The sequence below is a fragment of the Grus americana genome, chromosome 7 (assembly GCF_028858705.1).
Source record: "Grus americana isolate bGruAme1 chromosome 7, bGruAme1.mat, whole genome shotgun sequence".
In the NCBI taxonomy this organism is placed as follows: Eukaryota; Metazoa; Chordata; class Aves; order Gruiformes; family Gruidae; genus Grus; species Grus americana.
Genome location: NC_072858.1, coordinates 24,096,170 through 24,108,959, shown reverse-complemented (window position 1 = coordinate 24,108,959; position 12,790 = coordinate 24,096,170). Strand labels below are relative to the sequence as shown.

Below are 12,790 nucleotides of genomic sequence, written 5' to 3'. Positions count from 1 at the left end.
AAGCATGGTGAGACTGCTGATCCAGAGCACAGAGGGGTAATGCATAAAACTTTTAGGCTTAACCTTTGTGGCTTGAGGCTGCAGGTGGCAAATTGCAAGGTGGAAGGGAGGGGGAGTAGGAGCAGTAGGACACAGTCACGGTGTGAGCTTAGGGACAGGGATGGCTGTCGTAGGTGACTGGGGGGCAGGCTTGCAGGCATTTGGGTCGTTAAAGGGCTTATATTAGAGCAAGCTGCTGTGAAATGTGAAGTGTGTGAGGAAGAACCCTGTTTGGTGCTGGAGGAGCTTGCAAAGCATGTTAATGTGATTAATCTTAAAGTAATTTCACACTGCAGAATTCATGTTCATTAAATAAAAACATGCTTATTCCATTTTATCCCAGTGCAGCAGCTTTCTGCATGGTAATGAGCAGATGAAATTAACTGAAGGTGATAGAGTTGTCTGTCTGCCAGAAGTTCACAGATGCTGAGCTGTACTATCATGGTGGCCCAGTCCAGCATGGCTGCGTAGGGCAGGGCCTGTGGTTAACACTCTCAGAGGGACTTTGGCTTCCGTGTCATGTTAGACCTTTTTTAAAATGTTCCCCTGTGTTTTTACTTAACTCTTCTTGATGCCTGGCAGGGCAGCAGTGTGGCTGTGAAGTATTCTTCATGTGCTAAGAGCATTTTCCGAGAGGACTGGCCTTCCAGCTTTTCCCTCCCCTTTCCATTAGCTCCTGTGGTAATGCTTAATCCCATCACTTGTGCTGCAGAATCCCTGTGATGATAAGAGGCACAAGGATATCTGGTCCAAAGAGAAAACATGTGATCGACTCCCCAAGTTCCTCATCGTGGGACCTCAGAAAACCGGTAATGTGAATACTTTATCTAAAGATAGATTGCAGCTTCCATCTCATTCCTCCAGAGAGGAGAGCTGGAAAGGTCTGTGTTGTAGGTCTGTATGGCTGCCCTTTGTGCAAGCTGCCAAATGGCCGCAGAGGACGTTTCAGAGAATCTCAGATTTGTTCTAACCTAAATCTGGCAAGTCTGTCAGTACTTTGCGCACTTTGCTTGGCTCAGTCGTGATTGTAGGGAAAAGCCCTACCTGCAGAGTTGTGTTTTGGCTTTTCCACATAAGCTCAGAAAAACTGTGACCTTTCTTAGTGTGTCACAAACATAAGCTGTCAGCAGGACTAACACACATGCTTAGCAAAGGTTACGATGAACGCCCCCAAGTGCTTTTATTGTGACAGATCTGTGCACCCACTGCATGCTCCATGTCAGTGCCAGTGGGAGGTAGAGATCCTCTTTTGTCTGACCTCTGTCACCACCTCTTAACTGCTGTGGCATTGTGGTTGGCAGTGGCAGAGCTATCTGTATATACTGTCCTGAGGACTCCCTCGGGTCTTGAAGCCAGGTCTTCAAACCATGCACAGCAAACAGTGATGCTGGCCTTGTCCCAGCCAAGCTGCTGTCTTCTGCCTTCGCACTGCGTCACTGCGAAGCTCTGTTGGTGTGTGTGCAGCACGGGCCCTCCTGTATCACCGCCCGAGCTGCTTGCAGTGGCACAGCAAGGACACTGATGTTGTCCCTAGCACATCTCCTTCCCAAATAGGCGATGCCATCCCGCAGTGCCCAGGCCACCTCCTGTTTGGCAGGTATGGGTTCTGCCATGTGACAGTGTGGCTGTGCCACCAGGGAAAAAATGTGTGTGCATTAGCCCAGCCACGGTAAGAACACAAGATAGCTGAAATGGGTGTTGGCTGTCATGCTAAGGAGGTGACTTAAATCACCTGCGTGAACTGAAATGTGGGATTGAACTGCTGAGTTCAGTCCCAAAGTGCTTGGTGTCACCGCTCTTGTAACCTGCATGAGTTAAGGAGTGTGCCCACTTGGGGACTCTTTTTGCAGTGAAAAGCCTTTCATTCAGCCAAGCATTATGTGTGACCCAGGTCCCGTTAACTGGTTACTGTTGCAGGCACAACAGCTGTGCACTTCTTCTTGACCATGCATCCAGCTGTCACCAGTAACTTCCCAAGTCCAACCACCTTTGAGGAGATCCAGTTTTTTAATGGACCCAACTATCATAAAGGAATTGATTGGTAAGAATCCCTGACGTGTGTTCTTCTGTGACAAGGTGTGCCCATGTTGTCTGCTCCTGAGTCTCTCTGTGTGCCCACCTCAGCCACCTTAGTAGCTTCTCTATTCCTGACCTAACAGCTGTTTTCATGGCTATTGCTCAGCGCATGTTCTCTGTTTCCCTGCTAACCCAACTGCTTAGCCCCAGGAGCAGGACAGGTAGTTTCTGATTTTAGTGACTGTTGCCGGAGATTTCTAGGCATGATTTAGCTTTAAAAATTCAGTCTTTGTTGAATGTGCTGCTGTCATGAGGTTTCTTCTCCTTTGACATGCAAAACAGACAACAATGTGCTTATTAGAAATTTCTTTGTGGTTTCTGAGTTAAGACACATAGTACAGAGGGGACAACCTCCCTACTGATGTTCTGAGCCCTTTAGACTTACAGCCGTCACTGCATTCCTTGTGCTGGCTCCAGTGTCCACATGCATACCCTGTTCTTTACCTGTACAAGTATGCAATTGTGACAAAGTGTTCCCACCTGGCAGGGCAATACTAGTGTCACTATGGCACTACTATGCCACTATGTTTCCAGGCAGAGAAATTTTAAAGTTGTTTCTTGCTCAAAGCATTAACTTCAGGTTGACTGTGGCGCTACACTGCCTCATGTGTGGCTCTGAGGGATGGCTGTGTGGTAGTAAGGCGTTCTGCCATGGGATTTATTTGCCTGTGAGCTGTGGGAGATTTTGTTTCACTTCTCTGATCATTTAGAGGACCGTTGAAAAGATATTGGAAGGTGACTGGTACTTGAGTGAAGCTCAGGTGAGTCAGGCACCGCAGAGCAGTTGTGCTAGCTGACAGATAAGCCTAGAAAGCATGGGCTTTTATGCGCATCCCCTGGGAAAGTTATCCAACTTGATTTGCGTGTAGCATCACATGCAAGAGGAGAGTCTTTGTGTTTAGCATGGAATGAGTTCGTTGTACAGATTAAATTTCAGCAGAGACCAGTCTTCCAGTGCCTTCCAGTGCCCTGTCCCCCAATTACCCTCTACCCTACCATTACTCAAATGCCTTAAGAGTTTCCATCTTACTAATTTGACAAGCTCCTATGATGCAGAGCAGAGCTCTTGACCTTGCGTCTCAGCTACAGACTGATGTACAAAGAGACAAATGACTTAGACTTGGGGAACACACTCTCACCAGAATACTTTCTTACCCTTTTATCATCTCCAACTTTCTATATTGTGCTCCACCACCCCTTTCCAAGTTGTGCCCCTGCCAGCTCTGCACCCGTTTGCCCATTCTTTGCGTTACCGGGGTGGTGCAGTTCTGTGAGCTGGTCTGTTGAAGAGGAGCAAGGGCATTGTTTTGTCGCGTGCTATTTCTTTGTTGGGCCATGCTGCTTACCAGCGTCCTGTCTGTTTGGCAGGTACATGGAATTCTTTCCCATCCCCTCCAATGCCAGCACTGACTTCATGTTTGAGAAGAGTGCCAATTACTTTGACACAGAGGTGGTTCCAAAACGTGGTGCAGCCCTGCTTCCTCGAGCCAAAATCATAACTGTTCTGATCAACCCTGCTGACCGAGCCTATTCGTGGTACCAGGTAACTTCCCTGCACTGTTCTGCGGGTGAGGGACAGAGATGTTCAGTGGGGGGAGGCGGAAAGCCTGGGGCAGAAAGCCATGGATCCGTGTCCACAGTGAGGGGTGGGGAGATGATGCAGGCTGCCTGCAGAGCGTGGGCAGTTACAAACAAAGGCACTAGTGGGTGGTTGTGCCGAGTCAGTGGGGCCTGCACAGAGATGTGTAAGGTGGAATTGTGTGTTCCTGCTCCTGAATTCAGCTTGTTTTTCAGCACCAGCGTGCTCACAATGACCCTGTGGCGCTCAATTACACCTTCTACGAAGTGATCTCTGCGAAATCCCAGGCCCCTCAGGAACTGCGCAACCTGCAAAGCCGCTGCCTGCTCCCTGGCTGGTATTCAAGTCACCTAGAGCGCTGGCTCACGTACTACCCCTCTGGGCAGGTAGGAGGTTTGGCTCTCTTGGAGCCCCTTGTAGGTTTAGTGGAGAGGAGAACAAACTATAACACATGTATGTGCCCCCCCCCCCCCCATTGTTTTCATTTCATCTTCTGTCTTGTCTTTTGGAAGAAGAGCCACCACTTGCTTCCTGAGATGGTAAGAAATCAGGCTTGAATTTTGCACTTTATTGTATTTGTAAAAGTAAATGAGTGCAAGGGGATACTGTGATCTCCCAGAGAGCTCCAGAACATGAAGTTCAGCAAGAACAGCAGTGTTAGCACTCCCTTCCTTTCATCTTGGCAGCCTGCAGCCCAGGGACCCTCTTCAAGCCCAGTAGGTGTTCAGCTACTTGCTGTGGTTTCATTGCTTTAAAGAGGCTCTTGGACTCTGCCATTTGTTGGTTCCCATGTTGTGAAGCCTTTAGCTGTCTGCTGAAGGGAAGTTTCACTGCAGAGATGTCAGGATTCTGTTTTGTATATAAATTTGCAAAAAGTCAATTAATAGACAATATAGACCATTTCTGTCTCTAAATTCCCAAGAAATTTATAAACTAATACATTGTGAGTCAGGATGTGTTTTTTCAAGTTCCTTTCTGCTGCTGGGATTATCCTCAGACAGCCTATAATCCAGCAGAGCTTTATAATGCCCATTTAGTCTCTTACTCTCTGCCAAGGCAGTAGCCTAAACTGTACATGCGAGATCTGCCAAGACTAAAAGAGACACGGGAAAACATTCTTGGGCTCGTGTCTCATTGCCTCATTATTCCTGGAGGTTACTGCTGTGAGGAATGACAGAGCCAGACACACCATCCTTGTACTTAACTACGGGGCCCCAGACTTCAGGTCATGGGACTATTTTTCTATTGTGTTCCTTGGACTAGGTAATTTATTAGCAGGAATGTTGTTCATAATTGTCTATTATACACATAATGGAAGAATAATCAGAAGTTACAGAAGAATACTTAGCAGAATGGCTGCTGACATCTAAACAGAATACATGAGGTTCCAGAGACAATATGTAAATCATGCTACTGCTGGGCCTTAATCCTCAGTTACAGGGGTGCGGCAAAAGGCACATTTATTAAGCAAAACCTGTCATGATCTACTCTTATAGTACCATGCCCTGTATCATAACTTCTCTGTCTATGGTGACAAATGGGCCGCGTGTCCCCCCCTCGTGTTGCTCTAGAATAAACAGGCTTTGGCAGCCTTTACTCACAGGCACAAAGGCCGAGGGCAGCTTTGAGAGCCAGCAGCTCACGGGTGTCATTCAGCACAAGCTGTCAGAGGCTGAAGTGGCTGCTCTCTTTTTCAGCTGCTCATTGTGGATGGCCAGGAGCTGAGACACAACCCTGCCTCCGTAATGGACAATATCCAGAAGTTCTTGGGAGTTACGCCACTCTTTAACTACACCCAGGCCCTCAGGTAAGGAAACTGGTTTGGGGAGGGCACTTTATTAGCCAACTGTGATACTAATAAGCACTTGATTGGAAGAATACTTATCTCTGACTACAAGACCTACCAAGGTTTCAGAGGTATGCCTAACCCTAAAGTTAGGTTCAGATAGCATGAAACACTACACTGAGACGAGAATCATAGCTTAGTCTTTCCAGAAATGATAGGAAAAGGGGTGGGTTTTGGTGCTGTGATGGAGAAGCATGAGGTTGCTCACAGCTGTAATTACAGTGTTTTCCATTTGCTCTTTGTGGTTTCAGAAAAGGTGCTGGAATTATTAGTGCTCCTTATGCTCTGTGTTATATCTGACAGAATAGAGGAGGTATGATAAAAAATGTGTGACAAGCTGCTTGTATCTTCAATGAGATGGGGATTAGGGACACATCACACAGTTTTAAGGTAAAGAGCCTGTTACTACAGAAGACATGGACTTGACAGGTGCCCAGAGCTATCTGAGGAAGTGTTAGTGGAGGCACTACCTCACTGCTACTAAATTGAAGGATGTTACTCAGCCAGTACTGTGATGTAACCCCCAGTGCAAGTGCAATTAATCTGAATAGATTAAGTGCTAGCTGAAGGTAGCAGTCTTCAGTAGGAACTCTACAAGCCCCCTGGAGATCCTGAATATTGTACTTTGCAGCTGAAACCTGTGTTTTCACATTTTCTCTGCCTATGCTAGCTGGGGGGGTGTGTGGTGTGCATGTGTGTAGGCATAGGGCAATTGCCCTTTCCTTTCACAGTAAAGAGAGGAGAACCAATTCAGTTCTCCTCCCACAGTTGTTTTCCAAGGGGGTGGCATGTGGCTCCCCAGGGCAGGGCAGATTTAGAGAAACGTCAGATGACTCGAAAGCCTTACTTGCTGAAGCACACGTGGTGCTGGTGAGCGGACTATTTACAGTAGTGGTACTGGCTGCTGCCCTTCAGACGGGGTCAGAAAAGAAATGGTATTGGGCAGCTCGCCTCAGAGTTTGGCAGAGGTACTGGCTCAAACCTCAAGCTCCCCTTTGCCCAACTGAGGGGACAGGACAGACCCAGGCATGGTGCCCAGCATTGCCTTATACCTGTGTTTTAGGAAGAAAAGAAACACTGACTCTTTAAACAGTCAGGGGATTCTCTAATACATCACAACTATAATGAGATTTTAAAGAATCTACATACACTAAAACATTGATTATTATTCTCCTCCCCCCAAGCTTCAACAGACAAATATTCTAACACCAGGTTACCTCTGAAATTTACATAAAGCTGAAACAGTTATGGTTGTAATGGATTTGTCAAAGTAGGCAAGTTCTTATAAAAAAAAAAGGGGGGGGGGGGAACCAATACCACAAATAAATAAAACCCAAACCCAATTTGTAAAGCTTTGAAATGGGAAATACCGATGGCATTACTTAATTTCTGCTGCTGCTAATTAGGCATGTGGCCGTGTCTTTTAAAGAGAAGTGTCCTTTTCAGATTTGATGAAGCAAAAGGATTTTGGTGCCAGCTGCTAGATGGAGGAAAGACTAAATGCCTAGGAAAGAGTAAAGGAAGAAAATACCCTGATATGGATTCCTCGGTGAGTAACTGTCTCAAATCTGTTGGCAGCAAAAATGTAGCAATATCCCAGCAAGCCAACCTGGATTTTCCTACCACCTATGTCCTAGATGACCTACGGAACACGTGTTGAGGGTAACATTTTCTTTCATGCTAATGTGGTCTGTATTTTCCACACAGTCACGGCTGTTCCTAAGAGACTTCTACCGGGAGCACAACATTGAATTATCCAAGCTGATGAACAGACTTGGGCAGCCCCTTCCAACCTGGCTCCGAGAGGAACTGCAGAACTCCAGCTGGAGCTGAGAGGGACTCCCTTGCCCCCAGTGCCATTGGGATGTGTGGTGCTCTACCATGTGCTATGATGCCATCTCTTGTCAAGCCAAAACAACTGGACAAACGAGCAGGAGCAGAGAATATGCATGTGGAGCCTTTCCCCACTATTAGGAAGGGCTGCTGCCTCTGACACTGCCCTGGGGCATGGAGTGCAAATCACATTCTTGAGTATTAATGGTGTGTTACACTTTTACTTACAGGAAGGATCTGGAATGGCTGCCCTACTTTGAGCAGGGGAGAGAGAGCACGGTTAACACTTTATGTTTAAAATTACTCTTCTCAGTATATGAAACAGGCACTAGCTGGCGGGTTAACGTGTTACTCCACTGAGTCCAGAAGTCAAGACTTAAGAGGTGAGCTATCGAGCCCACTGCTGAGAAAAAAGCAGCAGCTTAATAAAAGGGGAATCTAGTCCAATGAACCCCAGCTTTTATCCAGTACTCTATTGGGCAACGACAAGGTACAAGAACTCCTTGTTCCTCCCCACACAGAGTGCAGTGGCCATGATCGTTACTTACAGTGCCACAGTGTGTGGCTGTTGGGGACTGCACCTTCTTGGAGACAGACATAACAGACAGAAGATTGCCTCTTCTTACCTGCACCATTGCTGGTGTGATACGGTGTCCAGTGACTTGGGCAGTGGGAGAGAAGGCAAGGCTGCAGCTACCAACACACACAATTCATTTGTTATCTTAGGGAAAAGGTTGCCTGCCATATGTGGCAACGGGGCAAGTATTTCTCTGCAGGGACTTTAGACATTTCAAAAGATTAACCAAGGAGTAGTATGTCCCCTTAGAGCACTTTGGAGGCATGCGTTAGTGCAGGAGTGCAGCTGGAGGAGGTGAGGCAACACTCAGGTATTGTAAAATAAGGCTGATGCAGCTGAAAGCAGACACTTCAGATCCCCATCTCTGATCAGCTTTAAAAAAAAGCAAAGCAACATTTTTCTCCTTCCAACAGCTCCAGGGCCCCTATCAGGTATGCTGATAGCTAGCACCTGTTTTAATCCTCCTGCAGTCCAACAATCCAAGGAGAAAAGCAAAAAGCAGTTAAGTATCCTTCACATACAAAGGGAAAGTTCAGTTCCCTATATCCAAAAGGGGCTGTTTAGTTTACTACTTCTGCACGTAGTCAAGTAAGTACACTTAAGGTGCTTTGCCTCCTCCCGCAGTTGCTGGGTAATTATTCTCAGAGGAAATCCTCCATCATGGTTGTACATGTTTTCTGTTGCTGAGCCATGGGCTTCTGGAGTGGTGTGGGCCATCATCCCTCCCTCCTGGGCACAGATGGTCCCTGGAGATTGCTGCAGTTCCAGAGAACAGAGGGGCAGGATCCATATGAACACGGATTATGGAAACTTCCACACCTGTCATGAGCTCCTTTTCTCCTCCCAGGGGAGAGAGGTTGCTTCAACCAAGCTTTTCCATTGAGCCTTAGGTATTGTGTATTTCTGAATGAATGGTGCATTTACCATTGTATGTAAATGTATATAGTATGCAATATAGTATTTTATTTCATGTGCCCTTGGAAAGGGTTATTTTGTGCAGCCAAAAAAAAGGACAGACTAGAAACCCCTCTCTCACTGCTGTTAGAGAGAAGAGCCCGACTTCCTGCACTGGATTCATGTATAGCATCATTCACATTGAATGATAATGAGAAATTCTTGGCTCTCGAAGCTGAGCACAAGTGTCTGAATAAAAGCTAGAAGTAGTAAGTGGATTCAATAAATGTACTACTTATTTTTCTTCTTTGTGATTATTTGGAGTGATGTCATGGACCCTAAGCTGGTAGAAGCGTAAAACAACCTGAAAAACAAAGATGTCTAAGTCATATTTGTAACAACACAGACAAAGTGCCCTAAGGCTTCTTTCTCTGCAAGTGCAGCTGTGGGCTTGCAGAAGCTGGCACAGCACACAGTCTGTAGGTAGAGACTCCTCCTTACTGGTTTGCACTAGCGCTGACTTTTGGGCCATCCCTGGCTCTGCAGTAGTTCCCAGCTGCTGTGGTGACAGCAAGAGCTTTGCTGTGCAGCTCCTGTCCCAGTGTACTCCATCGTGTGGCCCTGGCCAGCGGTCCAGCAGCAGACCTACAGTAATAAGCAACCTTACATTGAACTGGAAGCAAAATATTGTTTAAGTAGTCACAGTTGTGACAGCATTATAAAACAGCCCTACAGATCTCACTTCACAAATAAACACAGCAGCAGCAGAGCTGCCACAGGCACAGGAGGATCCCAGGACCAACACTACTGATGCTCCGTTAAACACAGTTTCCTGCTCCTAAGCCATTACAGGTTGTCACTTACACAATTACTTCATGCTTTACCTTGGACTATGGTACATCTTTGAGGAGATGGATTTAAACATTAAAAAAATAATCAAGGTACCAGGAATAAATGTTGGGAGGGGCTTAGTAAATATCAGGGTTAGGTTACTGGCAACAGTCCTTCACTCCAGGCAGCAAAGGGCAGTGGTGTGTTCTCATTATTTATTCTTTCCCTCCCCTGATGGATTCATTTCTACGCTATGCTAGTTCTTACTGCGTGTGCTAACAGCAAACAAATCACCTGCTGCAGTCAGATCCAAATGTGGGATGTCCTTATCCATTCTAGCTGATGAACAGTCATTTTCGAATCTGGTAACTCTCTGACAGCATGTTGCTGTGGAAGCTGCCCACCTCTTTCCAGCCATCCCTCCAAAGCTGTGGAAACAAACACCCCCTCCTAAGAAAAGCTCTTATAATATCAGAAGCTCTGTGATATCAAAAAGCCAACAAAAACATATTTTCCAGTGAGATACACTGGTTACTAGATACTGACCCACTAGGCACTTACTTAAACATTACAGACCCTCGCATTTAAGGTTAATAGTGGAACTGAATCTCATCTTCTTACCTCATTGTTTAGTAACAACTTCATGGTGTAAGTGGTTCACTTTTAAGGAAAACAGTAAGCACAAAACATTACCTGGCAAATTTTTTTTTTTTGTACTGTATTAAAAATATTCTGTTAGTGTGATGCATAGGAACCTAACCCATTTACAAAGGAGTAATTTCACCCAGGTAGCAGAAAGGCATGTGCTCATAACAGGACCAGTAGCCGGGTCATGTCACTCTTCAGAACTGGAGGGGTGCACAAAAGCTGAGAATTGGCAAAACAAACAACAGGAACTCGAGCCATCAGAGCGCGTGTATATACCAACCTCAGAAAAGAAAGCTCAGCATCTGAAGCTGGAACTTCTGCTCACACACAACTTCTGGAATTCATTTGGGGGCAGAGGCTTGAAAGTAGGCACCTTCCTCTTTCTACTAGGTACAAGAAATACTGGTATGAGTCGCAACTACAGGGTAAAGGCCTTTTAAGGAACTGGGCAATATTATCTGTAGGTGGCAGCATAATACATAAAAATCTGATCATTTTTAAAAAAAAGCAATATTTTTTTTTTTTTAAACTGATGTCAGCACTGCAAAGGCACATGTTCCTGGCCTGCAGCTTCTCAGCATGACACACAAGTCTAGCTAAATGAAGCTAGCAAGCAACTTGCTCAAACTCAGCCTGTTGTCTTTCAGCCCTCACACTCAACTGGGAAGAGAATTCTTTGATTCCTTGCTGGTCATGTTGCTGTAACAATAGTACATGGCAAGAAAAGCAATGACAAACTGGACTGAACATACCAAATGAATCTGAAACATCTGTTCATCCCCTTTGCTGAATTCTGAGTGTCTCCTGGCTGACACAGTGTGGCTGCGAGCAAGACACCAAGACGGTGAAAGCTAACACATGCAAGTATTTCCAGCAGGCTGTCTCAAGTCTGCAGTAAAAATCTCCCATCATCACACAGTTGCGACATGGATTGACCACTGGTGCCTCTTCTCCAGTTATCAGAGCTTTACCTACATTTCAGTTCTTTCCCCTTTTTCTTAAAGGCTTGTGGGATTTTTTTTTTTTTTTTTTTTAACAGATAAACACACACACTGAGCAGTGTTAAGATTAGGAACTAACCTCTGAGAAATGCACAGCCAGCAAAAGCACAGCCAGCAAGCTGGTTTTGCTACAAAAATGTATTCCCAACACTCATCTCCACTACTCTTCAGAACTATGTAGAAATAATCTATTAATCTATTTTTGGCTTTAATGAGTGATTTTTCTTCCAAGACTCAATTTCTCCCCATTCTCATCTATATAGTCTTAGCAACTCTCCAGTGTCCCCAAAATGCTTGTAAACCAGCATGTCCATAATGGTGACACCGCCCCAGCCATCTGAAACCCAGCTTATGTTTATTCCACTTATGGTAACAGAGGGTCATAACTCAGGCTGGTCTCAGAACTCCCCAAAGTCAAGTCATTGAAAAAAAAGTGCATTTCTGGACTTGCTTACAACAACAAGTTGACACCGAGGCCCTGCACACTGGCTGCCCTTCAAGCCCCAAACTTCCTGACAGAGAAGCTCTCCTGGCTGACTTAAATGAGGCAAAGTAAAGCATGACATGGAAGGAAATTGGGACCCAGTCCCTGTTCATGGTACATGCTACCTATGTACGTATACTATACACAATAGACATTTGATGCATTGCCAGCATTTTTCCCTTCTTATAGCTCACATCCCCTTCATGGCAATAAAGTAATTGTACAGTGCAGCCTCTGCAGTATGAAGTAGTTACGAATGCTGTTACTGTCAGCAGGCCACACAAACAAGGGAGAAAAAAAAAAAAAGTCACTTGCTCACAGAGCACAGTCACTGTCTTTATACCACCAAGAAGCATTGCACAGCAGTGAAGTTATCTTCTGACAGGACTCACAGCTTGCATTTGGACCTTACCCTGAGAAAAAGCGTTAACTAGTCATAGGCTTAAATGGAAACTCCAGCCCAGAATCATCCCAAGCTGCACTTCCAGCTTTCACAGATTAATGCCTCTTAACCATAATCATGTCTTATGGCACAGAAGGAGAAAACACAAAATACTCTAAAACTGTGGTTGGGAGCCATTCACTCTATAGTAGGGCTAAAAAGCAAAGGTGTACAACAGTCATGGTAACCAACAAATGCTGAAAAGTCCTCATGGCCCAACCTGCCCTTTTATTTTTTCAGTTCAGGTTTTTAAAGAAAAAGGCATCAGTAGCAAACTGTGAGCAGGCTTTTCTGTTTTGGCACTCTCTCTCCCCCAAGGTGCATCCTGCAAAATTCATTTTAGTACTCTGCCCTTCTGTTAATGTCTAGGTAAGAAAAATACAGCTGACTCACTTATACCAGGAGGTAGTGATAAATTTCATGGATATGGACTTTGCTTACTCCATTGACCCTGGGTTTTGCAAGGCTGTTCAGTGCACTCTAGCACTGTATAGCAATAGCCAACCTAGCTCTTAATCAGCTGGGAAAGTAAAAGCCTGT

At 45.5% G+C, this 12,790-nt stretch overlaps 1 protein-coding gene and 1 long non-coding RNA gene across 17 annotated transcripts in view; one reads left to right on the top strand and one right to left on the bottom strand.

Moving 5' to 3' along the window:
* Positions 1-9,148, top strand: part of NDST2 (N-deacetylase and N-sulfotransferase 2) — a 137,755-nt gene extending 128,607 nt beyond the window's left edge. For all 16 annotated transcript variants that reach the window (XM_054831047.1, XM_054831033.1, XM_054831040.1 and 13 more), the window contains 7 exons: positions 752-848; positions 1,957-2,080; positions 3,484-3,658; positions 3,910-4,080; positions 5,392-5,501; positions 6,987-7,089; positions 7,248-9,148. In XM_054831047.1, coding sequence (XP_054687022.1) covers positions 752-848; positions 1,957-2,080; positions 3,484-3,658; positions 3,910-4,080; positions 5,392-5,501; positions 6,987-7,089; positions 7,248-7,373 — 906 coding nt within the window. In that variant the 3' untranslated portion in view covers positions 7,374-9,148. The remainder of the gene's footprint in view (positions 1-751; positions 849-1,956; positions 2,081-3,483; positions 3,659-3,909; positions 4,081-5,391; positions 5,502-6,986; positions 7,090-7,247) is intronic.
* A 73-nt stretch (positions 9,149-9,221) lies between these two features.
* Positions 9,222-10,780, bottom strand: LOC129208452 (uncharacterized). Its single transcript, XR_008577828.1, has 3 exons — positions 10,604-10,780; positions 9,970-10,125; positions 9,222-9,489 (listed from the first exon to the last, which is right to left on the bottom strand). It is a non-coding gene; the product is annotated as an uncharacterized LOC129208452 (long non-coding RNA).
* Between the last annotated feature and the right edge of the window lie 2,010 nt (positions 10,781-12,790).